General features: G+C 44.2%; 1 protein-coding gene across 10 annotated transcripts in view; it reads left to right on the forward strand.

Moving 5' to 3' along the window:
• Nucleotides 1-27,762, forward strand: part of GRM8 (glutamate metabotropic receptor 8) — a 791,912-nt gene that overhangs the window by 617,128 nt on the left and 147,022 nt on the right. For all 10 annotated transcript variants that reach the window (XM_053256776.1, XM_053256769.1, XM_053256768.1 and 7 more), the window contains one exon: nucleotides 10,448-10,584. In XM_053256776.1, the coding sequence (XP_053112751.1) occupies nucleotides 10,448-10,584 (137 nt within the window). The remainder of the gene's footprint in view (nucleotides 1-10,447; nucleotides 10,585-27,762) is intronic.

Consider the following 27,762-nt stretch of genomic DNA (forward strand, 5'->3'; position numbering starts at 1 on the left):
GGCAAAACCAAAACCGAACCACCCTGGTCCGGTTCGGACCCGGTTCGGATCCGAACCGAACCGGGAGAACCGGTTTTATGCACATCCCTAGTGTTGACTATCAGTCCTGGGTGGCCAGTGAGACAAATTTCCTGTTTCACAACTTTTCAACTTTCCACTTAAGAATGTTCTTATTCATCCTGCCTTTGTTACTGTAAAACTGGTTATGTATAACAATAATAACAAAGCTTCAGGAGCGGGGAAAGGCACAGTTGAAAAATATTCAGGACATACAAAACTGCTAATCAAAGCAATAGTTAAAAATATGGTACAAAGTTAGACTATATTGGGGTTCCCAACCTGTGGTACTCCAGATGTAGCTGAACTACAACTCCCATCACCCCAAGCTGTAATTTGTGGCTGGAGATTATGGGAGTTGTAGTTCATCAACATCTGGAGGCTATTCTCAGGACCTCCCAAAAGTGGGCTAAAGAAGCTTAGCCCACTTTTGGGAGGTCATGTGCTGCAACAAAAGCTGCACGGCTCCGTGCAGCAAACCTCCTCAAATGCCCCCACCCTTAAATGAGGTTAGCAGAGCGAGCACTCTGCTAACCCTGTTTTGTCGATCGTGAATCACCACGGTGTGGCTTTGAACCCCGGGGACTCATGAGGAGACCCCTGGCCGGGAGGCTGCAACAAGCCTCCTGATGTCAGGGGTTCTCCTGGGTGGCGCCCAACCCCCACTGCCCCTACTGGCTCCATGATGGAGCTGGTAATCATTAGTGGTGTGCACTAACTGGTCCGCAGGTCATGTTGAAGGCCTGTGATCCGGTTCGCATATTCTCCAGGCCGGCGGTCCGGCGCTGGGGTGGGTGGATGTTGCTTTAAGGGTGGGGGGGATGTATTTACCCCTCCCGCCGCTTTCGCCCCTCCGGCGCTCCATTTTAAAGTAAAATCTTTGGGGCGGCAGCGGTTGCCTGCCCCCTTGTTGCCTGCCAAAAGCGGAAGTAACGTCGGCGCATATGTGTGCCCCGCACAGCGTGTGTGACATCAGTGGTGTGCTCACACGTGTGTGAGTGGCGCATGCATGCACGGACGTTACTTCCGCGTTTGGCAGGCAACAAGGGGGCAGGGGCGGCAGGGAGGACCACTGCCGCCCCAAAGATTTTACTTAAAAATGGAGCGCCAGAGGGGGAAAAGCAGTGAGAGGGGTAAGTACAACCCCCCGCCCTTAAAGCGACACCCCCCTCCCAGCATTGGACCATACCTCTGCAGTCTGTACACATCCATAGTAATCATGAGTGCAGCCGCCTGGGGAGAGCGGGCTTGACCTGCTCACCCCAGCTAACCCCATCTGGCTCTCCACACTGCTCGTGTGGAAAGCCTCCTGGAGTAACACAGGTTAGGAACCCCGGCACTATATGATTTCCAGAGTACAGGCATTCCTCGAGTTACAAATATCTGTACATACAAAGCTCCATAACATTTTACATTAACTCTGAATATGACAATATAGTGGTGATGATATATGCACTTTCCCTTATTCCAGACAAGATATTAAAATTGCTTTGATGCATAAGTAAAACAATTACCAAACTTGAACAAACACATTCCAATGTTAAAACATCATTCTCAATGCTCTTTCTGAATCAGCTGGAAACTCTTGAGCTTAAATACAGAAGAGGAGAGCTGGTCTTGTGGCAGCAAGCATGACATGTCCCCATAGCTAAGCAGGGTCTGCCCTGGTTGCATCTGAATGGGAGACTTGATGTGTGAACACTGCAAGATATTCCCCTCAGGGGATGAAGCCACTCTGGGAAGAGCAGAAGGTTTCAAGTTCCCTCCCTGGCTTCTCCAAAATAGGGCTGAGAGAGATTCCTGCCTGCAACCTTGGAGAAGCTGCTGCCGGTCTGTGAAGACAATACTGAGCTACATAGACCAATGGTCTGACTCAGTATATGGCACTTCCTATGTTCCTATGTTCCTAACTGACATTAAGGAAATCCCTGCCTCACAAATGCATACCTACACCTTCAAGCAAGTTTTATCGTTCCTCGTGGGTGCTATATGTATTCTGAGTTATGAAGATTTGACTTACAAATGAACTTTTGGAACACAACCTCATGTGAGTTGGGGACTTCTGGTATATTACATTTCTAGAGTATGGCACTTAGCACCTGTCTCAAATACTGAACTGACAATTGTGTTAACATAAATACATGGCTTTCAATCTTTCAATGTTCTTTTAACTTTATCTACAAATGTTAAGAAGGGAAGCCAGAGTTACCGGAAGTAATCTTTATATTGAGGACTCATTTGAATTGGGGACATAGGAAACTGCCTTATACTTAGTCAGACCATTTGTCCATCTATTTATTTTTCTATGTAAACCGCTTTGAGAACTTTGGTTTGGAAAATGGTATATAAATTTTGGTAGTTCATCTAACGCAATAGTGTCTGTACAGACTGGCAGCGGCATCTCCAAGGCTGCAGGCAGGAGTTTCTCTAAGCCCTATCTAGGAGATGCCAGGGAGAGAACTTGGAACCTTCTGCATTCAAGCATACAGATGCTTTCCCCAGAGCGGCCCCATCCCCTGAGGGGAATATCTTTCAGTGCTCACATACAGTCTCCCATTCATAAGCAAACCAGGGCAGACCCTGCTTAGCAAAGGGGACAATGGCTGATTTTTTTAAAGATAGAAAGAAAGTGGTGTGTTCCAGTCATGGAATATCAACATCATGTGTAGTTTGGTCCTTTGACTTCCTAAATGCAATTATGGCGGGGCGGGGGGAGCTTCATCACTGTCACTGGAACAGACTACCAAGCAAGTGCATAAGGTCACAGGTTTTGTTTTGTTTTTTTGTTTTGTTGTTCTTCTGATTGTTCTGCACACTTGTACGAGAGCAGGCCAGATTCTGCTGCCATGACTGAAGGATCTTTTACAGCTTTCAATTCAACACCAGTATTTCTTGGATAGTATTCTCTAAAGGATTTCTTCTTTGTCTATACGGGTTTTAATAGCTGCCGGAAGACAATAATTTTCTATTTTTGATTCCATATTGTTTGAAAATGTTCTTCTGTTTGTGGGTTTGCACTGATAATAGCTTCATTTATCACTGAACTGGATACAGTGAAGATTGCACTTTTGTCTGCCAGCATAACAGTCTCAAATTAGAAAGCTTTAGTTCTCCTTAATTGTTGATCATTCTTTCTTTGGCATTGGGACTTTAAAGTTAGCTCTAAATGTTTTATCAGCCTCTTTTCATTTAAACCAATTTTATCTATCTCAATTAAATGCATAATAGAGGCAAGCAGATTTTTCCCCCTTGTTCTTTTTTTAAAAAATACATCTGATGTTTTGGGGCTTCTGTACATTGAGACAGGTGCTCTTCCTTTTCTTTTTTACCCAGCACTGTAATTTAATTGATGTGCATCAGACAATTTTGGGACTGCGTTTAGCAGCTAATTAAAAAGAAAAGCAGAAGGGGGGGAAATCCTTGGTGCTCAAAACTTATTATCCAAATTAATGATAAAGACAGGTGAGCCTATAAACCACAGCAGACCTCCAATATGGCTTCCTTTGAACCAGTTTTTAATCATAATCTGCACAGCACCCCAGGATCTTATATGCTCGCCTGTGTTCATTCTGGACTTCTTTGTAAGGAATTATGTGTTTGTAGAGTTACTGGACTCTGAATGGAAACCATCCTTGGGTTTTTTGATCATATGTTTTAACAGTTTTCACTTTTTTTTCAAGGGGGGGCACTTTGGCAAAAGAAAGTTCAGTGTTGGAGCCATTTCCTGCTGTGCTGCACTATTCCCAATTATGCGGGGGGGGGGGGCAGCATTAAGAAAATTGTCTCCATTTCTAGCCCCAAGGTCATCTTGTCCATGGAGTTCTTGGAAATGTAGCCCTTCTAAGAGTTTTCCTCATTGAGCTCTATGGGAAAAGCTGTAGGAAGAGCTACACTTCACAGTTCCCACCACTCCATATGTGCCTTCTAGAATGACACTGAGGCTCGAGAAGACTCTGTTCCCCTTAAAGGAGCCCCACAAACACTAGTGGTGAGTCCGAACCGGTCCGGCGGCCATTCTAAGGAATGGCCGAACTGCCGGACCGGTTCGGCTCTTGGTGGTTTGGGTCCGGGTGGGGGGTATGACTTTAAGGGCGGGAGGGCTTGCTTACCCCTCCCGCCTCTTCGGCCCCCTCCAGCGCCCGTATTTAACTTAAAAGCGGGGCGCTGGAAACCAGCCGCCCCCGCCGCCGCTACCGCCACCCCCCGAGCAGATTAACAATTAAGGGTGCCACTGCCGTCGCCCGCCAGCCAGCCAGCCAGCCAGCCCTCCCTCCCAGCTGCCCGCCCGCCCGAGTGTGTCCTTACCCAATGCTTGAAGTAAACGAGAGGAGCTACCGAACGGAGCTCCTCTCGTTAGCAAGGCCTCCAGAAGACTGAAGGCGCTTTGCGCGCGCGCGCATGCACACGCCACAAAGGACGCCGGAGGCCCGGTCTACCCGCCGGGAAAAGGCCGGGTAGACCAGGCCTCCGGCAATCGGAGGCCCGGTCTACCCGGCCCTTTCCCGGCGGGTAGACCGGGCCTCCGATCGCTGGAGGCCCGGTCTACCCGGCCAGGCAGAGGCCCGGTCTACCCGGCCCTTTCCCGGCGGGTAGACCGGGCCTCCGATCGCCGGAGGCCCGGTCTACCCGGCCTGGCAGGGTAGACCGGGCCTCCGGCGATCGGAGGCCCGGTCTACCCGACCTTTTCCCAGCGGGTAGACCGGGCCTCCGGCGTCCTTTGTGGCATGCGCGCGCGCGCAAAGCGCCTTCAGTCTTCTGGAGGCCTTGCTAACGAGAGGAGCTCCGTTCGGTAGCTCCTCTCGTTTACTTCAAGCATTGGGTAAGGACAAACTCAGGCGGGCGGGCAGCTGGGAGGGAGGGCTGGCTGGCGGGCGGGCGATGGCAGGGGCACCCTTAATTGTCAATCTGCTCGGGGGGGCGGCGGTAGCGGCGGCGGGGGCGGCTGGTTTCCAGCGCCCCGCTTTTAAGTTAAATACGGGCGCTGGAGGGGGCCGAAGAGGCCGGAGGGGTAAGCAAGCCCTCCCGCCCTAAAAGAAAGGTCCCCCTGTTGGTGCCGGTCCAGACTGGGCCAGACCGTGCACATCCCTAACAAACACTAGCCAAAGTGCAACACTTTGCACTGGGAACAATAGCCTTTGCATAGGGCCATGGGGCTGTACAGAGTCTTTGTCTGTGGCCAAACCTTTACACGGTCCTACAGGCGTGGAGCCAGCCATGCAGCGACCTGGGTCCAGCCCCGCCCGGCAGCCCTTCTAATGACGTCCCATGTGTGTGACATCATGCGCACGGGGCGTGCCGTGCCTCCAGAGAAATACCCTCCCCGCCCATGAGTAAGCTCTTGCCCATCCTTCAGGCAGCGTTTGCTGCATGAAAGCATCTATTCTCTTTTCTCTCACTCTAGAGAAGGAGAGAAAGGGAGAATAGATCCTTTCAGAAAGCAAGCTCTGCCTGAAATGACAGGGAAACGCTCACTCAGGCTCTTTGGAGCTCAAGGCCATGCCCCCTTTGCGTGCGACGTTAAGGGGGCATGGCCTTGAGCTCTAAAGAGCCCAAGCGAGTGCTTCCCTGTCGTTTCAGGCAGCAAGCGCTGCCTGAAAAGGACAGGCAAGTGCTGGCTCGGGGCTCTTAGTAGGCCAGGCATGAGTGAAGGGAGTTTGTTCGGGACTCTGCAAGAGCTGGAGCCACGCCCCCCTTCGGGCTTCAGCAGCCTCTACCATTGGCAGCCTGGGTTCTTTGAATCCATTCACACAGTGTTGGCTACACCCCTGCAGTCCTAGTAATTAGCCAGTAGGGTTGATGGGAGCTACCGCTGACTCCTGACCCTATGGGATCAACCCGCACTGTTGATGGGAGCTACCACTGGCTCCTGGGCCTTGAAATGTAGAACAGTGATATGGATTATTAGTAACAGACAGAGATATCTAAAACAATATTTGAAGACCTATCATATGAAGCATCTTTCACCTACAGGATAGGCTCAATGACCACTGCACAAAATTGTTTAATTTTATGTGTCATGGATCTGGCTTTTAAAGTAAATCTCAGGAAAGAGTACAACATTCTGTGAGAGGTTATTATTACCGCTGTCAAAGAAACAAGTTGCTGATCAGTTTCAAAACCGACTTAACTCTTTGGTGGGGGGGGGGAAGAAATGATCTTGTTGTGCATCTGTTTTTCTGTTTTGTGTCATATGCCCTTTCTTTGGCAATTTTTGAAATAAAATAAACCTGGTTCCGAATATTCAGCACTCAAACTTGTCATATATCTGCCACAAATTGCTTTATCATTTCTTTCTTTATTTAGCAATTTATACACCACTTACTTCAAATAAGCTCAAAGTGGCTTACCAAATTTTATATAAAAATTATACAAGCAAAACAATGTAGAAAGAGCAACACCAGATATTAAAATATAGGCAGAGATAAATATTCACAAAGGGAGGATGAGATTCCAACATCTGAGCTTCATCCAAAAAGTAGTTGAATAAAGAACCCCTGCTAACTTGGCAAAGAGGCAGCTTTTAATGTGGTGATTCTCTTTATTTAGCAGGGGTAGTGTAACTGGCCCTTCCCACCCCCAGCACAGTACCTCCAGTGACTGTTGCTGGTGTCTGTCTGATGTTTCATTTTAGATTGTGAGCCCTTTGGGGACAGGGATCCATCTTATTTGTTTGTTATTTCTTTGTGTAAACCACCCTGGGCCATTTTTGGAAGGGCAGTATAGAAATCAATCAAACAAACAAAGAATTCAGCTTTTACTTAAAGACCTCTAAAGAGGAAACTGTATTGATTTCCTGTGGGGGAGAGTTCCAAAGGATAGGGACAGCTGCTGAAAACGTCCTCTACTCTATGGCCCTGTTATGAGCCTCCAAAGGTATTCGAACTCACAGAAACACTTCTCTGGCTGCTCTTATACTATAGAGCAGGCAGATTCTTGTGGGCAGAAGGTGGTCCTTTATCCCATATATGAGATGAACTGTATGGAGAACCTTTGGGAAGCAATAGGATCATCTGGGCTCACTGAGGCCGATCATTTTCCATCTCTGTTGGCTTTCCACTGGTCTGTGGAAACCTTACTCTTTTGATAATCATTTCGCAAACATTTGCAGAAGTCATACATTTATCTCTCTGACATTTCCCCCCCTTTTTATCTGGGATTGCTCTGCACTGGCGATTCTTTCTCTGCATTTTGTTTTGTATCTGTATTGATGTATGTATTTCTATTGTGCTTTTATTCTGGTTTGCAAGCTGCCTTGAACTTTTTTTTTTTTTAATTTTACAGGAAGGCAGGGTAAAGATATGTTAATAAAATAAATAAGTCGTATTTACTTCAGGAGACAACTCTGAATCTGAGTTATATTATCCTTCAACACACTTGGGTCTAGTAGCCAAAGTTAAGCAGCAGTGTATTAATTAAAATGCAGTGTAAGGATCTGGTGATCGACTGCTGATGGAATTTGACACGTTTCCTTTGTCTCTCTCTCTATAAAAAAAATGGGTGGGGTGATAGTTAAATCTATAGAATGCTGACCAGTGCACTAATGTTAGACGCCATTACAGGTAAATCAATATATGTCTGTCGCTGTCAGCCTCAGCCTGTATCTAATTTCTTGAAGTTAGGTGATTCTCCAAAGCACAGACAAATTCCATTTTACTGAGGCTGTAGCCCTATGCAAACTTATTTTGGAAGGAAGATCAGTTCAGTGGAACTCTCTGCTGAGTAAGTGTGCACAAATCACACCAAGCCTGCTTCCACCATGCACCCCTACATCCCCTGCCTAATGTGCTTCTGTGCAGCCTCCATTTGAGGGGTCAGCCTGGTAAAACACTATGCTGGACGGACTCCTCAAATGGCTGCCACACTCTGTTGTGAGGGCTGGGTGCACCATGGGGCCAGACTCCCTACAGAGCTGGGCAGTTATGCAAGACATCTTATTAATGTTTAAAGGTATAATCTGTTTCCTCACTGCCCTCCCAACCCAGCCAGTGACAGCCATCAAGTATGACTTTGCTCCCCTCCACATTTGGTTATAATTATGTTCTGTAAGGTACAGAATATAATTTTAACAGCATGTGAGAGGTGCTAAAGTCATACGTCGCCTAGGGTGCCAAAATCCCAGGGCTGGCTCTGCTGTCATGGCCACACAGATATACAGTAATATACTGTATCTTCTGGATCAGACCAAAGGTATGCTGCCTCTAAATTGGAGACTCCACCCAATGAAGCACCATTTGGAACTGGGCTTCTCATAGCTAATTGCAACACTTCCGATTCACTGTCTTTATTTACTCAAAGATGTATATCCCACTCTTCTTCCAAAAAAGAATTTATAGCAGCTTACCTCAAAATAAACACTCTCTCTCTCTCTTTTCTGGAAATGCCTCTAATTATAATTTATCATTATTGAAATCGAGCACTTCTTCCACTTAGGTTTCATTTCTCATGCTCATTCAAAAATACATAATGTTGCTTTTCTAGGCTAATATTTATTTATTTTATTTTATTTTATTTTATTTAACATATTTTATACCTCCCAAAACTTACGTCTCTGGGTGGTTTACAACAAAATAAAAACATTAATACACACTGAAATAAGCTGTGACGTGTGTCCCAGCTTTTTCAATCATACCTATTTTCCTGAAGTATTTGCCTCGTATGCCATTGTCCCATTAAATAACTTTTTATACTCCCATTTTCTTATTTGGTTATGAAAGGGAGAAAAGGAAGAATAAGTTGTAGGGATGTGCACGAACCTTGGTCTATACACAGGTTCAAATACAAACCAGTCCATGGTTCTGCGAACCAGTTCATGCTGGTTCAGCCGAACCATGAACTAGTTCAGCGGTTTGAGGGTGGCAATGGGGTGGGGGAGAGGAGAATGGCACCTTTAAAAGTAAGTACAGCAGGTCCTTACCTGCATATCGCCATTCCATGCAGCTTCCTGCTGCTGCTGTGCTCCCCTCAACAGCCCACACATGTTGGTGATACAGCAGTGGCATGCACATGGCCCTCGCGCATGTGTGGAAGCCATGTGCATGCCGGCGCTGTGCCACTGCCATGCATGGGCTGTTGGGGGGCACAGCGCAGAAGCAGGAAGCTGCATAGAGCAGTGGCACGCAGGTAAAGACCTGCTCGACTCAGTTTTAAAGGTGCCACTCGCCGCACTCCCCCCCCCCAGTGCCACCCTTGAATCACCGGACCGGTTCATGGTTTGGCCAAACTGGCTCAAACCAATTCACAGAACCACGAACCGGTTTGTAGACAAAGCTGTGCACAGACAGAGGTTCGTGCAGATCCCTAATAGGTCAGTTGTTCTAATGATATATGCTGAACAAATACAACTGTGTATATAGTACATGAAAGTCTGCCTTTTATTTTTATTTTTCATTATTTCCATATGATTCTAATCATGTGCAAGCTCAAAGAGATAATGATGTATATTTACAGGGACCAGAAAATTGCTTAGGGAAATGTCATTTACAGCCATCCTTTCTCTCTCCATTGTCAGTTTTCTTGAAAGGCATATGACTCCTTCTGACAAGCTGCTGAAAGGGCATCCTATAGCAGTCTAGGGAGGTGATTAAATTATTTTCATTATGGTACTTGTCCATATTCCTCTGAGATAAGTACAGAACGATTTGATGAGTTGTCGTAGGTCTGTCTGCTTCTCCATAAGAGTTGTGTCATACCCTGTATGGAATATACGGTAACCCTTTTTGGTCTATAGACCAACCCTTTTTGGTCTGAAGAGAGCTGTAGGCAACAACCTTTTCCAGGATTGCCTGAGACCGAATCTGGGACCATATACATGCAAAGTGTGCTCTATTGCTTACTAAGTGGTGGCACTGCAGTAATTCTTGAACCACAAGTAAAGCTTGAAGAAAAACCTTTTTTTTAGTTGAAACTAGAGGATCTCCATTTCCAACTCCATCCACAGTTAGGGCTCCTTGCTTCTTATCCAGTCATTGTGTCTTTAAGGCTTAGCAGCAAATCATCAGTGGTCTGATGGAAAGCAAAGGGATTTTGCAGAGCGCATGACTGAACCTGTCTTTTTTAAAAACAAAGAAAACAAAAACCTGAGCAACAGAGTGATCTTTTCCTCATCTCTTTGCAGTAGTTCTGGATTATGTATGATTACAGTAATGTGAAGCCTGAGTTGCCATAACCCATGTATGTCATTGTCCATGGGAAGATATATCTGTTACAGAGCGTTGTTGCTTAGATCACATGAAAACTATTTTTAGTGGGAAGGTTAGAGATATTTAAGAATACTTCTCTGGTTTTTATTGTGAGGCTTCTTCTTTTCCAACTACAATAGTTTGATTGACAGAACACCTTGTTATAATTTTAACTGTAATTATTGGGTAAGCTTTATTATGATCTTTTCTAGGAAGTGCTGGAACACCTGTTATTTTCAATGAAAATGGAGATGCACCTGGACGTTATGATATCTTCCAATACCAAATAACCAATCGAAGTGCAGAATACAAAGTCATTGGCCACTGGACAAACCAACTTCATCTACATGTAAGTTGATGAATTGCTAATCTTTAATTAAACAGTTTAGCACACTTGGGTACTCTCAAGGAAGAGAAACAAAAGAAAATCAAATTTACCTTAAACTGTTTTCTCAGTGCTTATAAGTTTGTTTAAACTGCATTTCAGCATTGTCTGAAAAATTGGAACTAAATACTGTGGGGATTAGGGATGTGCAAACAGGTCCAACATCAAACATGTCCGGGGTCAAACTGAACCATCCTCTGTTCATTCTGACCCTGGACCGAACACCCCCCTGACTGTTCGGGGGGTTCACAGACTAGGGGTGTGCATGGAACCGGCTGGTCTGGTTTGATTTGAGTCCAGGCCAGTTCAGTCTGGCAACCCCTCGACCCCCACCCCCAGTTTGGTCCAGTCCAGGGGGAGTTGTGAACTTTTTTTTAACTTACCCCCATCGGGGCAGTTGTTGGAGGTGGCAGGGGGGTTCACGGATGTTCCTCCTTCCCCCGCACTGGCCTCTCTTTATGCCTATACCGTGGTTTGGGTCATGCAGAGGCCAATTGCGCAGGCACAGCAGCTTCCAAAATGGCCACCATGCCAGAGGGGAAAGGCTCAAATGGGCTGAAGAGCTGGCCAAATGGCTGGTATAGGCATGAAGGGAGGCCAGTGGGGGGAGGGCAAACCTCTGTGGACCCCTCCGCCAACTCCAACAACTCCCCCGAAGGGAGTAATTAAAAAAAAAAAGTTCACACCCTGGACTGGACCAAACTGGGGGTGGGGTTGAGGGGGTGACAGACTGAACTGGCCCGGACTCGAACTAAACCAGACCAGCCGGTTCCATGCACACCCCTTGTGGGGATGCAATCCCTAATGCATGCACTTACTAGGGAACAAATCCCCTTGAAATCAGAAGGATTTACTCCTGAATAGAAATGTGCATGGACCATGTGTGGCAGTCCAGTCTGAATTCGGACCGAACCACTGCTCCACAAACCGGTTCATCAGACAAACTGGCTGAGCTGGTCGAACTGATGAACCAGTTTGAACTGGTTCAGAATGGTTTGTGATTAACCACTCAAACCACATATTTCTGGTTCAGAACCCCTGATTCAGAACTTCTGCTTTTGAATCAACATGCTTAGGAGTCCTCTGTGAGTCCATTAACTCCTCTCAAAAGTTTAGATTCACCAAAGGTGAAGAGGCCGAAGGCAATGGTTTTTAATAATATGTTCTAGTGAACACTGGAATTCTTTGGAAGCCTACTGGAGAGTTTCAGTCAGCAGTAATGGAGCATAAGCTATCCTAAAAGATAGGTTCTATTTTACTACTGATCTTACCTTTCAATGTGCACATTCAGTATTCTAGTACTGGGTGGTTTTTAAGTTCTCCATGTATATGAGTTAATGGTGATGCACAACAGAGTTATCCATTACCTTGCATGAATTGTGTGTGCAATAGCCCCAGAATCCTTTGCAAACTGCAGAGGTTCCATAGCAGATGCTGAGGGGTTCCTTAGTATACAAGTCAATATGGAATGTCTTTCTTGTTAGCAGAATATTTGAAAATAACTAGTCCTGGAGATACAGCGAACGGTTTCCTATAGAAGAAGAAACCATGCAGAGAGAGAAAATGAATTCTTAGGGAAATTTACTAGTTAAGGTATTCAGTTCTATTAAGTATTTGAATTTGGAGGTTTCTCCTCATTTAAAACATCAAATTAGAGAGTCCAGACCTTAAAGGCTGGATTCATCATGAAGTGTTTTCTAACGGACCAAATGGGCTTCATACAGCTATGTCACATAGTATAACAGGCCCATGCTAAACAATAACAAAAACACAGTGCAAGTATTTACAAATGATTGTTCCTCTGAGACTACTTTGCAGTAATTATCAGTGTGCTACCAACAGTAATGCATATAATAGCTTCCCATTTCCAGCTGCTACAGTGATAAACTACCTTACCGTATCTGCCGTTCATTTTCTATTGCTCCTTGGCAAGATGCCATTCAGCTCCTTCTTGGGTACAAACAAAAAGCTGTGGTCATTGGCTCAGAAGCTAGATTCAGTTCCTCCTTCTTCCCGTGGTCTTCGTGACATAGGAAAAATATACTGTAAATCTCTGTTGAAAAGAGCATCACTGAAGAGCAGTTTCAGGATGCCTTTTCAATGAGGAATTTTGAGAAGCTGGGGTGAACGAAAACCTTTGTTCCTAACTATGATTTTCTGATAAACTTTAGAAGTCATACATAGTTAGGGTTTAATATGAAATATTAGTTTAAGAATGAATAGTTAATATCCATGACAATCCCTCTTTATACTTCTTTCAGTTTTAGCTGTATTTAATTCTTTTTCATAAATAATATTGATTTAAAGAAGAACATAAGAAGAGTCTTGCTGGATGAGGCCCAAGTTCTATAGTCCAGCATTCTGTTTCACACAGTGGCCCACCAGATGCCTCTGGGAAGCCCACAACCACAAGATGAAGGCATGTCCTTCTCCTGCAGCTGGTATTCAGAGGCATCCTACTCTGAACCTGAAGGTAGTCTATAGCCATCAAGACTATAGCCTACAGAATAGTAGATTTATCCTCCATCAGTATATCATTAATGGTCTGTAAATCAGTTGTATGGTTCCTCATCTATCTAATCTTTGTAAAGAAGTGATATATTGGCAATATATCATATAGAATGGTATTGAAATATATCTGTATCTGCATTTTCCTCCCAGCACAACCTCAATACCGTCTTCTACTTGAGTATCTGCAACCCTTTCAGATAATACCTAATGATGCAATGATTTAGATCTTATTAAGGCTTAACACAGTAACCGTCATAGGTGGATTAAGGCATAGGCAGTGGAGGTGTCTGCCTATGGCGGCAAAATTTGAAGAGCGGCAACTTTTGCTGGTGGTGGTTGGTGGCAGCCTGGTGGCCCCTCTCCTCCAGTAACATTCCTCACAAAGGAGGTGTCACCTTGCCCACTGCTCGGCTCCAAAGCTGAACGAGCTCCCCACCCTCATTTCAGGATGCGTTTGCTGCCTAAACAGCGTTTATTTCGCTTTCTCTCGCTCCATCAAGGGAGACAAAGCAAAATAAACGCTGTTCAGGCAGCAAACAGCTGCCTGAAATGAGGAGGATTGCTTGCACAGACTCTCTGGAGCCCAGGGCCACGCCTCTTTTGCATGTGCTGTCACACACACATGGGGGCATGGCCTCAAGCTCCGAAGAGCCCATGCAATCTCTCCGGCCTCTCTCCCTCATTTCAGGCAGCCATTTGTTGCCTGAAATGAGGGGTAGAGGAGAGCTTGCTCGAGCGGTGAGCCTGCCCCCTTTGTGAGGCATAATGGTGAGGGACTTCCAGGCTGCCTGTGGTCACCGCCACAAAGGAGTTATCCGTATGGCACTTTAAAGGGTAAAGAAAAGGGGGTACTCTTCCCTCCTTGCCCACCTCCACCCTCTCTGCAGCCAGCCACCAACACTGCGCCCCATCCCGCTGCAGCAGTGGCAATTTTTATAGGCAAAAGGGGGGAATTTCCCATCACATTCCCCCCTCCCCATGGTGGCAAAATCCTCTTTGCTTCTAGGTGGCAAAGAAGTTAATCTGCCCCTAGTAACAGTTAATATGCTTTTGCATCATGTGATCCAGAAGCCCATTAAGTCAATGGAGTTGTGTTTGTTTTTGGCCTGTGACTTAAGGTGTTTGTGGATTTCTAGTATTGTAACTAATATTCTGGGAAACTAATTGAGTCTTAATATTTTAGCCACAGTTATCATTTGGTTATACGAACAGTGTCCAATTCATAGTTATGCTTATGTGATGAAGTTATTAGCACTATTGCTGTAGTAGAAGTCATTGGCTGAAGATATTTTGAGAGCCAGAGTGAGATAGTATGTAGAATATAGGAATTGAGGAGCTATGGGCTCTGATTATCTCTCAAAGTACACATGACATTTAAGCAATAACCCTGACAGGCATGGGTTTTCTTTAGTCAGTAGCTGCAATATGGCCCCTGTGGATTGGGGGCCATGGCAGGGGGTAGAGGGCTGACCTGTGGGAGCCCTGATCTGGTTGCCATTTACTATGCAGCAGAAAACTAATTGGAAAAACTACGACCATCAGGGTTAATAATGCGTTAAACATCACATGTAGTTTGGCCCAGGGTTGGCACGAGACTTCCATGTAACCTACCTCACGTGACTGATGTGGTAATTTGATAATGCTATTCATACTGCCCTGAATTCCTTAGAAGAGCAATATAAATATAGTAAGTATATTGGTTTGCTTTAGTCCTCTTTCTATGTTAACTAACCCTAATCAGTTATATGTCTAATAGCTTTAACATCCAGCCATCTGCCTAAGAAATTACCAGCGTTCCAAATCAGAGCCATCAAAGATGCAGCTTCACAGTAGAATGAGACAAATAGCAAGTCTGTTCCTCAAAGAGCACAGCTCTAACTTTTTCTAGATAAGAAAACTCAGCTTTCGTTTTCACAGAGCAACTAACATTTGCATATCTTACAGTCATCCAAGAGCCAATGAGTTGAATACAAGGAAGCAAATTCAGATTAGGCATTAGAGGAACTTCTGTTCTGTCAGAGCTACTCAACAGTAGGACAGTTTGCCTTGCCCAGTGGTAAACTACACTACAGGTTTCCTAGCAGAGGCTGGATAGTCATCTGACAGGGATGCTGTAACAGATTACTCCACTGAACAATGGCTGCACTTGAAGACATCTAAGATCCATTCTAATTCTAAAAGTCTATGATTCTTTTTTTAACCAATTTAACGAGCCATATGATCTAAACTTGGTCACCGTTGCCTGCCTTGATTTCAGTTTACACTCACAGTTCTGGTCATTGGTAATTCACCATACATATTTGTTGTTTGTATATCCCATGTATTAATTATTTTGAAATTTATCACATTGTTTAAGTGAAAAAAACATCTGGTTTGGGGCCAGTTTACTCTTTTTGGTGTCAGTGTTATTAACAGCTTGATCCGCATTTGGTTAAACTAAAGTACTTGGATGTAAACCAGACTTAGTCCTGGTGATGCCAAATTGCCTTATTCTCACAAGGTTCTGGATCAAAACTTTGTCAGTTGCCACAAAGGGCATAAGTTGTCTTATTTGAACAAGGTTACAGATCATCCTGCAAGAATGCTCTAATTGTAGATTCTACCATTTAAGAGCTCCATGGTTTACAGCCACTAGATTGCTGGTTCAGTGGCTACAAGACTGAGCTAAGAGTCATCAAGTCCCTGGTTCCATTTTTATCTCTAATGAACATACTAGGTAGCATTCAGGCAAATTGCCCTCTCTCAGTTTTAGTCCACCACCTGCAATATAAGGATAATAATACTGACCTACCTTACCTAAGCATCTGTGTAAGAATGTTATATAAAGCACTTAGAACCCAATGACATCATTCACACAATCAAAAACTGTGTTCTACCCAGGAGTGTGCTCCCAGTTTTCAGGAATGTGCTGCTTTATGCTGGTCTATGACCATAATAAAGATTGATTTGATTTGATTCGGGAGTGTGCTGTGTGTGTTCCCAATTTTCAGGAGTGTGGAAGCAAGGTAAGAGGAAAATCTGGATAGAAGTGATTGTATGGAAGCAAGGTAGGAGGAAAAGCTACCCGGCTTTCCCCCCCTACCTTACTTCCACACAATCACTTCTATCCAAGTTTTTCTCTTACCTTGCTTCCACACAATCAAAAATTGGGAGCACACTGTTAATGAGACTACTCTGGGCTAATTGGCAAACACCCCAAAATCTATCTTTGGGCTTGCATTGGGGAAAATTAGCTCAGAAAGGAACAGTTTCACGTAAGATTTTAATTTGTGCAAAGTGTGGATTCAGGAAATGACTGGACTGAGACAAGATTTTAAGTTTCAAAAATAGAAGAAGATATTTATTGTAGGGAAGAGTACAGTACCCTTGGTACTGTACCAGTACCCTAGCAACCCATGGGGGTGGTTGGCAACCTCTTTGCACTAGACCACCACTCACTCTGGGCCACCCCAGAACACCACAAGTGGCTTTAAGGTTTTTCTCCATAGGGAAGAATGGAGGTTTCAGCAGCCCCATAACTGCACTTGAGGGGTGCTGGGGTGGCCCAGAGCGAGGGTGCCAACCACCTCCATGGATTGCTAACCCATGGGGTACTGGGTTTTGTTGTTTCTGAAGTGTTCTGAGTGTAGATTCTTTGGCAGCATATAAGATTTTCAATGACAAACCATGAATCCACTCTCATCTGCTAACCTTAAAGACACATAAACTTCAAAAATCACTTAAAAATCAGCCCTTTGCCCAATTCCTTTCAAATAATTCTGATAGCTACCTGGCCCCCCTTGGGCACTACCACCCACCACACTCTGCTCTTGGACACCCCTTTGCCCCCGACGTGAAGCTTTACAATTGCTGACACCTCCATGCTTCTTTATGGAGAAAAACCTTAAAGTCGCGTAAACTTCAAAAAATCACTTAAAAATTAGCCTTTTGCTCAATTCCTTTCAAATAATTCTGATAGCTTCCTTGCCCACCTTGGGAACTACCACCCACCAAACTTCACTCTAGAACACCCCTTTCTCCATGACGTGAAGCTATACATTTGCTGCAATCCTCATTATTCTCTATGAGGAATTCCAAAATAATTTTAAAATACACCAATAATCAGAGGAGTGACCGATTGCCTTGGAACTTGGTAGATAGTAGGCACCCCTGGTTGTCTACCACCCACCCACTTTTGTGCCCCTAGGTGCTCCACAATAGGGGATATGGGCTGGGGCTGGTCCCATTATACCCTATGAGAAAAATAATTAAAAATATTTCAAATATTCATAAAAAATCATAGGGGTGTCCGATTGCTTTGGGGTTTGCATGGTTGTTGGCACCCATGGGTGCTCCACAATAATGAATAATGGGCTGGTTCGAGTCCCATTAAACCCTATGAGAAAAAATAAAAATATTTTTCAAAAATTCATAAAAAACCGTACGAGTGTCTGATTGCTTTGGGATTTGGGTGGCAGGTACCCCTGGATGCCAGCTACCATCCTACCAATTTTTGGATGTCTGAACCAGTTCAAACTGGTTCGAACCAGTTCGAAATGGTTCAAATTCAAACCAAACCAGGGGGAGGTTCGAGCAAAACCAAAACCGAACCACCCCCTCCTGGTTCGAACCTGGTTTGAATTCGAACCAAACCGGGCAAATCGGTTTTGTGCACATCCCTAGTCAGGAGCCGGGATGTATCATTCTGGCTCCTGGAAATACCATGATGCACCACATGAGTTCATGGTGCATCATGGGGATCCCCCTCCCCAGGCTAGCCACAGTCTGGCAGCCATGACTGCAAGCAACCATGGCTGCTAGACGAACAAAAAAACGAGGTTAAGGGAGTGCTTAAATTAACCTCCTTTAACCTCATTTCATTGGGTGGCTATTTAGGCGGGTTTGCCACTGTGTTGCCGTCGAGATTGGCCCACTCGCAGCGGTTCACACGCACACATGCAAAACCAGGCTCCCTTAGCCCGGCTTTATATGCACGACTGAATAGCCTCAGTTTTTGATTGTGTGAATTACCTCTCTGTATGCATGCAAGTTTATTATTATCTCATCTTATTATTTTTAATCTATCTACCTCTCTATTGCATTTCTATACTGCACCTCTCTGGGTGGTTTCCAAATTAAAATACAATAATTAAAACCTTAAACCATATGCAACAAATTAAAACAAATTAGCCATTCCATTAATGGCTAAGAGTGCCATTCAACTAGTGCACCCTTTCTTGAGAAGGCAGATCTGGCCATGGTTACCCATGCCCTAAGGCATGTCATTGCCAGATTACTGCAATGCATTTTATGTGGGGCTGCCCTCAAAGAATATTTGGAAACTTCACTTGGTGCAGAATGCAAGTGCCAGGGTTCTCTCTGTAACTGCTTGCTCAGGGCACATTACACCTGTTTTGAAAGAGCTGCACTGGCTTCCAGTTTGTTTCCAGATCCAATTCAAGGTGCTGGTTATTATCTTTTAAAGCCCTTAGTGGTTTGGGCACTGGATACCTGAAGGACTGTCTGCTCCCAAGGGTTTCTGCTCACCCAGCAACGTCATCAGGGGAGCCTTTGCTCCGTGTGCTGATGTTGAGAGAGCTAAATTGAGCTGTTGACAGACCTCTCCTCAATGAAGTCATCCAAACTCCTCTTAAAGCCATCCAAATGTGGCAGAAAATTGCAGAAAATTGATTAAGTGTTGTGTAAAAAAGTACTTCCGTTTGTTGGATCTAAATTTCTTGGCAACCAATTTCATGGGATAACCTCTGGTTCTAGTGTTATGTGTGTGGGAGATAAATTTCTCTCTATCCACTTTCTCTACACCATGCATGATTTTATAGACCTTTATCATGTCTCCTCTTAGTCATCTTTTTTCTAACTTAAAAAGCCCCAGGTGTTGTAGTCTTACGTCATAAGGAAGATGCTCTAGGCCCCTGATCATCTTGGTTGCCCTCTTCTGCACCCTTTCCAGTTCTACAATGTCCTTTTTAAGATGTAGTGACCAGAATTGGATACAGTATCCAGGTGTGGTTGTACCATATATGGTACAACCATGTGGTTGTACCATAGTACCATATAAGGGCATTATAATATTAACACTTTTATTTACAATCCCCTTCCTAATTATCCCTAGCATGGAATTGGCCTTTTTCACTGCTGCCGCACACTGAGTCGACACTTTCAACGAGCTGTCCACCATGACCCCAAGAGAGCTCTCCTGGTCAGTCACCGACAGCTCAGATCCCATCAGCATATATGTGAAGTTGGGGATTTTCAACCCAATGTGCATCACCTTACACTTGCCAACATTGAACCACATTTGCCACTTTGTCGCCCACTCCCCCAGTTTGGAGAGATCCTTTTGGAGCTCCTCACAATCAGTTTTGGATTTCACAACCCTAGTTTTGTATCATCTGCAAATTTGGCCACCTCGCTGCTTACCCCAATTTCTAGATAATTTATGAATAAATTAAAAAGCACTGGTCTGCATACAGATCCCCGGGGATCACACAATGGGGACTCCATTGTGAAAACTCTCCATTTATACCTACCCTCTGTTTCCTGTCCTTCAACCAGTTAGCAATCCACACAAAATCTTTTTCTCTCTGATGGAGTCAAAAAAATTGTCTTCTGCTGAAGTAAATGTGCCAAGATAGGAGGTGGTTACATTGAAAAATAGTGTTCATGTTTCTGGTATAAGCAGTGTTGATACTATACTTAAATCACCTTATTTATTGACTTCCCCTCCTGTGTGTTTATTATAATCAACACTGCATTTCTTTGAAGGTTTCCTTGTAATTAGAACTAAGATGAAACCTTAATGTTTAAAAAAAAAGAAGTGTCAGAACTGCACATAATGATAAACATAGAGATACTGTTGATGTGGCACATTTGTATTACGTCCTCTCCACTTCCCCTAAAATATGAGGTCACCATATATGTTCATATACCTGCATCATAATGGCCGTTCCTCGGCATTTGATCATATAGTTAAATCATATAGTTAAACTGTTTGAGATGCAAACTCAGCTCTCAAGGCAACAGGCAGTAAAATCTAATCATACAACGGGAGTCTAAGGGTGAAGACAGAACTGCATTCTAAAGTGTGGCGGAAGTGGTTGAACAGGCATTCATTTTCAGGGCGGCAAATCTTTTCAGCTGACTGCTGGTGGTGGAGAAATGTGCAACATGGTGATGTCACCACACAGAAAACTCTTCCTATATATTTCAAGGGGAAAGCGGGGCAGGGGAGAGGACCTTGGGCTGCCTTTTTCTGCAGCATCCATTTAAATCATAATGCATCACTCTGCCCTGAGAGAAAGGCCAGTTGTTCCTGAGGCTTCATAGTCATGATTATGGAATATTATCAAAGCCTTATGTTCTTGTCTTAGCAGTAGATATTCAGATTTCTCCTGCTGGTGAGTGTGTTCTACAGACATCTGCATTCATACCTCGGGGCCTGTTTTGCAGCTTGTCCTTCTGTTGGTGTGAAACTGGCTTCCCCTTTGGGCAGAAAATGCTGACTCTATCCTTATAAAGGCACTCTAAGGTCCTCAAGGGTGCTTCTGTCAGCAGACTTCACTGACTTCAGGGTTCCTTTGAGCTATCAAATTGGTTTCTGCCTTTAGCCCTTAGTAATGTAAATGCTTTCCTTCAGGCACACTAACCTTTCAGATTTTTCTGGAGCAGTTATAGCTTCTAGGAAAAGGGTTTATATATGAATAGTGCCCAGGACTGAGTCAGACCTTTTGCCTCCCACTAAAGATGCATTTTTCAACACAGTAATGATAATATGGAACAACAGTTGATGAAAAGCAAAATATCACAAGGGTAAGGAAGCAAAACACTGCAGATTTCCATATCAATTTTAATAACGGAATAGAGTTAAATTTATATTAGACAATTTTAATTTCTATATCTTGTTATACACAATGGGGAGAAATAGTCTCATCAAACCTGATTCTAGCATCCTGATACAAAGCATGTTATTTTGGAAGCAATTGTTTTAATTTATAGCAGGCCTGGACACCCCAAACTGCATATGGCCCACCAGACATGTACGATGGCCCACTATGAGCTTGATAAACATCCCATTTCTGCTGCATGAAACTCGACTGCATAATTTGAGGTATGCCAGATGCCACTGGAGGTAATAATATGGATAATAAACTGCTGGTGGAATATATTTGGTTTAAGAATATAAGGCAAACCCTGCTAAATTAGATCAAGGCTCCATCCAGTTTCAACAGTGGCTAACAAGATGCCCATGAGAAGGCTACCGGCAGGACATGAAGGTAGCAGCCCTCCCTCACTGTTACTCCCCTCAGCAACTGGTATTCAGAAATATATTGCTTCTGTCTGAACATAGAGTTTCTGCATAGCATGGCTAACAAAATTCTCCTCCTACAGTGGGCGGGTTCACACTTAACGTAGGACCTGAGGTTCATGTGATCTCTCTCAACTCTGAGAGTGTGTGCTCCCCCCCCCATTACAAATGTGTAGATTTAGCAAATCCCGTCCCCCCATGAGTGCCTACTTACTTCCAATGTTAGGATATAAGATTGGTCGCTTCATTTGAATCCACCAATTCAGCATATTCTAACCTACTTACTTCAGGAACTCAAGATCTGAACCTGATGGTTCAAGTTCACTTCAGATCTCCAGTTCCCTGAAACAAGTAGGATAAGACACTGAGACTGGTAGGTTTGGATGTCGCAAGCAATCTCGGCATATCCTAACTTACAAAGGAAGTAGACATTAGTGCAGGGATGGGAGGGGGAGAACACACCCCTGGACATGAGGTGGGGGTGCGTGCTCCAGGAGTGTGTGCTCCCCTTCAGGTTCCATGTAAACCTGCCCACTGTCTGGCAGTGGCTCTCCAGGGTTTCAGACAGGGGACTTTCCAATACCTTCATGGAGATGAACTTGGGACTTGCTGAGTGCGAAACATATGCTCTACCATATGCACATCACTAGTGCTACAGCCCATCCCTTGGAAATTTTGCATGCTTTGTCTAAGGAAGAACCTCCACATTTGTCTTGAAATTTCACTTCAGGAGAAAAATGGGTGTGTTTACTCTAGCTAATACTTCACTCCTCAACGTAGCAGAACATTTTTCTATGAAAGTGGAGACAAACACTAATTCGTTCTGACCTAAAAGAAAACCCTTAAACGGACTTGTAAAGATATACAAATACAGCCTACCCCATCCAATCTCAGAGCCCTATGCCTGTATAGCTGGAGAAATACAACTCTTGGCAGCTGTATGGCTGAACTCATTGTAGGTATTTTAAACTTGGTTTGTTCTTGCCCTCTGTTTCCTAGCAGCACCACACGAACCATTTCACAACTAATGCAGACTATCATCAATTTTGTTGATTTTCATAATGAATACAAAGCACAAAAATAAGAATTTGTCTAATAAAAAGAAAAGATCATGTTTTATTCATTTCGCTTCATATTTGCACACCAGTCACATGGATTGCATCACGACAAATGTGTGGATTTAGCAAATTTGAGTTCTCAGCCATATAATTTCCACAGGAGGAAAGCTGTTAAGAACAAGCTTGCAGTCCTTGGCATTTATAAATTAGGAAATCTACTTCCCTTTGTGATTAATAATGAATCTCCTTTTAGAACTGGGTCATTTACCCGTGAATGCTGTGCACGTGTGCTGCCTAGAAACGCCTACTGACAAGATTTCTCAGCAGCAGGGCCTAGAATATGCCTTGCCTGAGCCAGGAATACAATTGGGGTGTAAATTAATTTTCAAGGTAAGTTCATTGCTCTTTCATTGGACATGCTTTGGAAGTGCTAGTACTTAATCTCCCAAGACACAAATTGCTAGAGTAAAGACTGAGGGCAGTTTAAGGACTCTTTCATACTCTGCTTGGGGTGAGCACTTTATTTTCCTTTAAGCTGTGGCAACTTCTCCATGCTCCCTCTTCGTGGTACAAAAGCTGCTCTTGTAAGCAGGATCTGCAATTTTGCAAGGCACTGCTCAATCCACTCAGGTTACGGTGTCATGGTTTGCAGTGGCTTGTGAAATTAGGTCAGATAATTAGTATAGGGTTGCCAGCTCAAACTGAAACTGTTCCTGGATATCCAACACCCCCCCTCCCCATTTTTCACAACATTTCCCACAATTTCACAATACCAAGCCACTGCCTTCTCCAGGATTGTATTCAGTAATCATTTGGATACTGATACCAATTCCTGATTATTCCAAGCAAATTATGGAGGACTAGCAACCCTACATATTCATTCCTTTAAAGAGAGGTCTACCTTAGCCATGTGGCCACCCGAGCAAGGACCTGCTGCTTCCATATGAAACACCCGTTGAGATCTTTGGGCTCTGCTTTGCCCTGTATGTTGATATCAGCTGCCAAGCATGCAGAATGGATTTTTTCCCCTTCTGTTATAGTACCTAAGCTTTGGCATTACTTTCCCTGGGAGATGCAAGCTGCCTCTTCTCGCCTGGCTTTCTGACAGTTATTAAAACCATTGTTGTTCCATAGTGCATGCTACTCTGCTGGCTGAAGCCTCCTTTCAAATAGATTGTCCTGTCATCTTTTTAAGATTTCGTTGGGATTTTTAATGAATATTTGTGGGGGGAGGTTGCCATTTGGAGAATCATATTACCGAAAAACTGGCTTGCAAACATAAATATGAAATAAATAACTACACGAAATGCTGCCACCCGTGTCCCGTATACAAACATTAACAATCCCTTAGATTGTTCTTACGTGAAGGCTGGAGGTCTTAATGTATAATGCTTAGTGAGGAGTTGGCTAGTACGATGCCAGTTAGTCCACCAACTGCCTGAGATGGTGATTCTACCTTGCCTCATGACAAGAGCGAAGAGCCACCATGGCAGAAGAAAAAGACCTGCTGTTGTGGGCAGATCCGAACCAGCCTTCATGGAATTAAAAAAAGAAATGAACATGTTTATTATGAAATATGAAAAAATAAATATGATTTTACATGTCCAGGATTGAATCTTCTTCGAGGCATAAGCCCTACCACAAAGGTATGGCCTCTCCCACAACATTTCCAGTGGTGCCAGGTTCACTACCCTTCTGAAATAAGAACATAAGAACAGCCCTGCTAGATCAGGCCAAGATCCTGGACTAGATCCTGCTGGATCTAGTCCAGCCATATCCAGATCTAGCAGGATCTAGATCTAGTCCAGCAGGATCCAGATGCAGATCCAGGATGTAGCAGAGTTATAGGACCCTTATTATGGAAGGGTTCACATCCCTTCTGTGATAAGAAAATCATCCCTGCTGTATCAGGCTATGATCCTGGACTAGATCCTGCTGAATCTAGTCCACCATCCAGCTTCATGCAGTGGCCAACCAGGTGCATCTGGGAAGCCTACAAGTGGGCAAATGAAGGCAACTGCCCTCAGTGGTTGTGTCCCCTAGCACCTAATGCAGCCAATTCTGATTCTGATGGAAATATACAGCTATTAAAGCTAGTAGCCATTGATAGTCCTATCCTCCATGAATTTGTTTCATCCCTTTTTTAAAAATGTGAGACTGGTAGCCATCACCACACTGGGGAGCAATGAATTCCATAGCCCAACTACATGTTGTGTGAAGAAGCACTTGCTTTTCTCTGTCTTGAATCTCCCAGCATTTAGGTTCAGTGGATGATCCCATGTTCTGATATTATTAGAGGTGGAGAAAACCTTCTCTATATAGGATAGGCCAAAGGCATCCTTGAACCTTGTGGAAAGATAGCAGGATCTTGTGCAAAGACAGCAGAAAACTCCCAGTAGAACCACATTACCATATCTGTTACATACGTCTTCTTGACAATATTTTTTTTAAAAAAACATTTTAATACAAGACAAGCAAATCCTAAATGGGATATTTGCTTCATAAACTAGCTGCTTTATACAAGGAACATTGGTCCGTCTTTTTCAGTATTGTCTATACTGACTGGCAACCAGGAGTGGCTCATCCTAACAAGCCAGGGGGCACCAAAGGAGGACTAGCTGCCTCCCCTTCTTGGTGCTCCATTTACCCCTCTCTTTCCCATCCTGCCCCACCTCAACTTTAATGAGATCCAAGCTGCTTTCAGGGTGGCCATTCATCAGGTAGAGCAGCATAGGCTGGCCCAGCTCTACCTGTTGAATGGTCAGTCTGCAGGCAGCACGGCTCCCATTAATGCTGGGGTGGGATGGGATGGGAGAGAGAGGAGCAAATGAAGCTCCAAGAAGGAGAGGCAGCTTGCCTTCTTTGGCACCCCTTCCCCTGGCTCATTAGGACAAGCTGCTCTTGTCAGCACAGCTCTCCAAGGTTTCAGATAGGGATCTTTCTTAGTTTTTCTGGGAGATGCCAAAATTGAACCTGGGACCTACTGCATCTGCATACAAATCATGTGCTCTGCCACTGAATTAAGGCCTCTGTGACCTTAAATAATGGATAAACCTGTTCTGGCTTGTCAGCTATGTGCATACCTTGGCATGTTCAATGGGCAGCATTCTTTCTTCCCCAGTTCTAATCATGCTCTGATACTGAAGTTAGGAAAAAGAGGCAGTAGTGATTGCCATGTGTGGAATCCCAACTTTGTGGTCTTTATGGCTCTTGTTGGAGGAGAATCAAAAGAAAAGCAGCAGAAGCTGAGATTGTAGATTTTTAGACTCTTGGCTATATTAAAATTCTGGTATGTGTTTCTTTGGATTCATCAGTTTCTTCCTTTGATACATATATAAAAGAACAGCTTCTGCCCCACGTTGAGACACACCCATGTTGGAATTCTCTTGACTCTTTTATCTGTATACCAAGTCTGTATGATGTTGGCCCACAGAGAGGTGAGTAGATCCCTCCCAACGCATAGGCCTCTTCTTCTAAAGGCTCAGAGGCCCAGGCTTGATAATCACCCAGCTATACTGTAAGACCATGCTGTTTAGAGGTTAAACAGAGATTTTAAGCCATTTGAAGTAGTAAAGAGCATGCTTATATACTATATTCTAGGCATAATCCTGGGCACTGTGTATGAGAGGCTTCTCATTCTGTTCTGTGGGAGGAAATGCACCACATGTGCGGAAGGTAGGGTTGCCAGGTCCGGATGGTGAAAAAAGTTGACATCCATCACTGAAAAAGTAGAAATAGACAATGCTTTTCACCAAACAAGTCTCCACTTTACATGAAATTTGCATATGTTTATTGGTATTATATATGCATATTTTTAAATTAAAAAATGGATAATTTGAGGATAAATACAGCTCACCACTGTGAAGCTGATGAGCTGTATGTCTGCTCAGTCCGCTGCCTAGGTGCAGAGTTCTCATGGCCCCTGTTCCTTAACTATAAATGCATCTCCTGGTTAGGTTTATGAAAAATACAGTCCTTCTCACCCTTGGGTCACCCAGTCTGCTCTCCCCAGCCGGGCCAGCAACTTCATCTCTTGGCTAAAGGCAGGGTAGTAGCCAGGTAGCTACCAAGCCAGCCTTTTTGTACATTGGTGCAGCAGTGAGTGCATGGTCTCCCACGCTTGCAGTTCTCTATGACTACAGACATTTGTAGATGGCTTTTCAACGGAAGGTTTCACAGTGGTTTTCATACAAAAATAAATATTAGATGCTCAAGAGAACACCAGGATCTGATGATGACACCAGCATTTGAAGGAATGCTGCGCTGGGATTGCTCTCCCCATGATAAATAGAAGAGATTCGCAGCTTTAAAAGGCGGCTTTTTACTCCATCAGCAGGGGTAGCTGCTACCTGAGTAAAGTCAGTCAGCTAACTGCTGACTTCTCACTGCCACCACCAGCTGCACCTGCCGGACCCACCTATCCCTGCTCCTGCATCACATGGCTCTGCAAGCTGCCACTGAAGCAGAACCTCCCCTCGGGCTTCCCTGTTGGTAGGAAGGGGAAGGAGACAGGGAAGAGAAAATGCTCATGAGCAAAGTGTTCTGAATGAACAAAATGTTCCAGCTGCTCCCCAGAACTTGGGACACCACAACACATGCAAAAAAGAAGAAGAAGAAGAAGAAGAAGAAAGCTTTTAGGTCCCCAAAACAGTCACTGTTCCTCCTAAAGCAAAAAAAAAAAAAAAAAGGGGGGGGGGGAAGGGAGGGGAGTTGTTTGGTCCCCAAAACAGTCTCTGTTCTTCCTAATGCAAAAGGGGGGAGTTGTTTGGTCCCCCAAATAGTCACATGTCCCTTATAAAAGTCCCTAGTTGGCAACCCTAACAGAAGGGTTCTGCAGTGCATGCATGGAGAATTCACCACCGTACAGAAAGAAAGGCTGAAGCTGCTAGAGTAGAGCACCTAAATCTTTTCTCTTGTTATTAATCTCATACACAAGCACCCATTTATATGTGGAGACATGCATATCTTATAGTGTGCAATTGTCTGCACAAGTATCTCTTTCTAATTCAGAGACTGATAAACATATTTGCATTGGGATGGGAAAAGGTATTTGCACAGTTCTTCATACATTAGAAAAGAAATGCATTTCCATATGTGGAGTGTGTGCATGAAAATGTATTATGAGAAATCACAGCATATGATAGTCTAGTGCTCTGGTTTCCTTGAATACTGTGAGCAAAAAGAGAGCCCCTCCCCCCTGCAATCTATTCCTAAAGATACCGCCCCCCCCCCCCAGCTTTCTCTGCAGCACATCATGGCTCCAAACCA

The sequence above is a fragment of the Hemicordylus capensis genome, chromosome 5 (assembly GCF_027244095.1).
Source record: "Hemicordylus capensis ecotype Gifberg chromosome 5, rHemCap1.1.pri, whole genome shotgun sequence".
Classification (NCBI taxonomy): domain Eukaryota; kingdom Metazoa; phylum Chordata; class Lepidosauria; order Squamata; family Cordylidae; genus Hemicordylus; species Hemicordylus capensis.